The following is a 2,500-nucleotide window of genomic DNA, read 5'->3' as shown; positions in this document are numbered from 1 at the left end:
TTGATATCATGCAAGGAAATTTCGTGGCATTTCTTTTTAATTAATGAATTGAATGGACATAACTTTCCAAGCAAAATGCTTTTATTATATTGTTAGTAGATTAATTTTTTCGTAAATCATTCCTAGTCTCAATTGAAGGACATTATAATATAATCCCAATATAGTTCTTAAAGATAAAACGGAAAAAATCCGTGTTCAAAAGTTAACTAGAGAGAAAGAGAGAGAGAGAGAGAGAGAGAGAGAGAGAGAGAGAGAGAGAGAGAGAGAGAGTGAGTGAGTGAGTGAGTGAGTGAGTGAGTGAGTGAGTGAGTGAGAGAGAGAGAGAGAGAGAGAGAGAGAGAGAGAGAGAGAGAGAGAGAGAGAGAGAAAGAGAAAGAGAAAGAGAGAGAAAACGAGAGAGAGAGACAGAGAAAGAGAATAACCTAAAATATACAAAGTACCTGAAACAACACCCTCACACTTCCTCATTCCCAACCGAACTCTCCCCCTCCAACTACCTCTCCCCACGCCTCCAACGACCTCACAGGCCAACGACTCACCAGATTCAGAAGAGGCAGATACGTCTCCGCCAAGAAATCCCCGAAGGAGCTGTCGGAGAAGAGAAGGATCCGCATCTCTTCGCCGGCGCCTCCCTCTAGGATCTTCGGGCGAGATAAATAATTATCATCATAGAATGGATAATGCTGCTGCTGCATGACAATAATGATAATGATAATAATGATGATAATAATAACAATGATAATAATGGTGATAATAATAATAATGGGATAATGATAATAATGGTGATAATAATAATAATGGAGTAATGATATTAATGGCATCAATAATTGTAATGATTCAAATAATAGTGATAAAAATGATGATAATGATGATAACTAGAAGCACTCAGAGAGCGCATACCTCCGCCAAGCAAGAGGGTCACTGAAGCGCTAAAAAACTCCTGGATCCGAATCATGATCCGGATCAAGACCCAAATCTAATGGAGATGGTAATGATAGCGATAATGATAATGAAGATGGTAATGATAGCGATAATGATAATGGAGATGGTAATGATAGCGATAATGATAATGGAGATGGTAATGATAGCGATAATGATAATGAAGATGGTAATGATAGCGATAATGATAATGGAGATGGTAATGATAGCGATAATGATAATAATGATAATGATGATGATAATGGTAGTAATGAAAGTGCTAATGATAATGATGATAGCAATGATAGTGATAATAATGATAATGATGATAGTGATAATGATGATTGTAATGATAATAATGACAGTGATCACAACTTCTCCCACCCGCTCGCCCCCCCCCCCAAACCAACCCACCCGAGATAGTAATGATAGTGATAATGATGATGATGATGATAGTGATAATGATGATTGTAATGATAATAATGACAGCGACCACCCCCTCCTCCCACCCGCTCGCCCCCCCAACCCCCCACCCCCCACCCCACCTCACCTCACCCACCCACCCGAGATAGTAATGATAGTGATAATGATGATAATGATGATAGTGATAATGATAATTATAATGATAATAAGAGCAGCGACCACCCCCTCCTCCCACCCGCTCGCCCCCCCACCCCCCACCCCACCCCCCCAACCCACCCGTGTCAGAAGGCTTCTCTCCTCCGGCCTGAGGAGAGGCAGCACGAGAAGCGAAGGTCTGGTGGGATGATTGCCAAAGTTCAGGGACTTGTTGCGCGCCCAGTCCAGCACCGCCACGCCCACGCCCAACCTGAAGGATCCGCGCACGAAGCTGGACCAGAAGGGCGTCCAATCTGCTAAGTTCGGGGAGAAGAGGGATTGGGTGGATTAGGGAAAAAAGTGGTTAGGAAGTGTGGAAAAGTATGAATGAGAACGAATATCTTCACAATACAAGAAATATTCGTTTTTATTCGTACCTTTCTTTATTTGTCAACATGAATATGGTTAGGAAGGTTAAAAGCTGGATTAAGATTAAAATAGGATTAGAAGTATTAATAAAAGATATTTTTGTATTCACTGAAGCTATTTGCATAATCCTTAATCTTATTCTTATTTTCTTAAAGTTTTTATGAATGTATCTTTACATTCTATAAACTAGATCTTGAATTCATGAAATTTTCTGTTACATTTAAGGTTAATTTCGCATTTCATAAAATTAAGATTCGTTAAAGTTACTTCTGCGAGAGATAATCTTACTTTTGTTTTCCTTAAAATTACTATTACATTCCTTAGGTTCACTTACGTTGTTTAAAGGATATTAATTTACACTCGGTAAAGTTATGCTAAGATTGGTTACTTTTTACTTTTCACAATCTTTAAAAGTTATTCTTACATTTCTTAGAATTACTCTTCTATTACGTAAACTTACTTTTGTATTCCTTAAACTACATATTTTATTCATTCCTCTTACGTTTATATTCCTTGAATTTTCCTTTATATCCACTAACTAATTTTCCCAAAAGTTATCTTTATATACCTTAAGCTCATCTTATATTCCCTTCCT

The 2,500-nt window shown here is 38.2% G+C and overlaps 1 protein-coding gene across 1 annotated transcript in view; it reads right to left on the bottom strand.

Moving 5' to 3' along the window:
* The window catches only part of LOC113807697 (uncharacterized), a gene marked incomplete at its 3' end in the record, with an annotated part of 4,727 nt that overhangs the window by 1,220 nt on the left and 1,007 nt on the right, over positions 1 to 2,500 (bottom strand). The window contains 2 exon segments of the mRNA XM_027359017.2: positions 540 to 641; positions 1,618 to 1,793. Coding sequence (XP_027214818.2) covers positions 540 to 641; positions 1,618 to 1,793 — 278 coding nt within the window.

This window comes from Penaeus vannamei, chromosome 36, assembly GCF_042767895.1.
Source record: "Penaeus vannamei isolate JL-2024 chromosome 36, ASM4276789v1, whole genome shotgun sequence".
Taxonomy (NCBI): domain Eukaryota; kingdom Metazoa; phylum Arthropoda; class Malacostraca; order Decapoda; family Penaeidae; genus Penaeus; species Penaeus vannamei.
The sequence above is the reverse complement of the archived record's forward strand: the minus strand, read 5'-3'. Positions and strand labels throughout refer to the sequence as shown.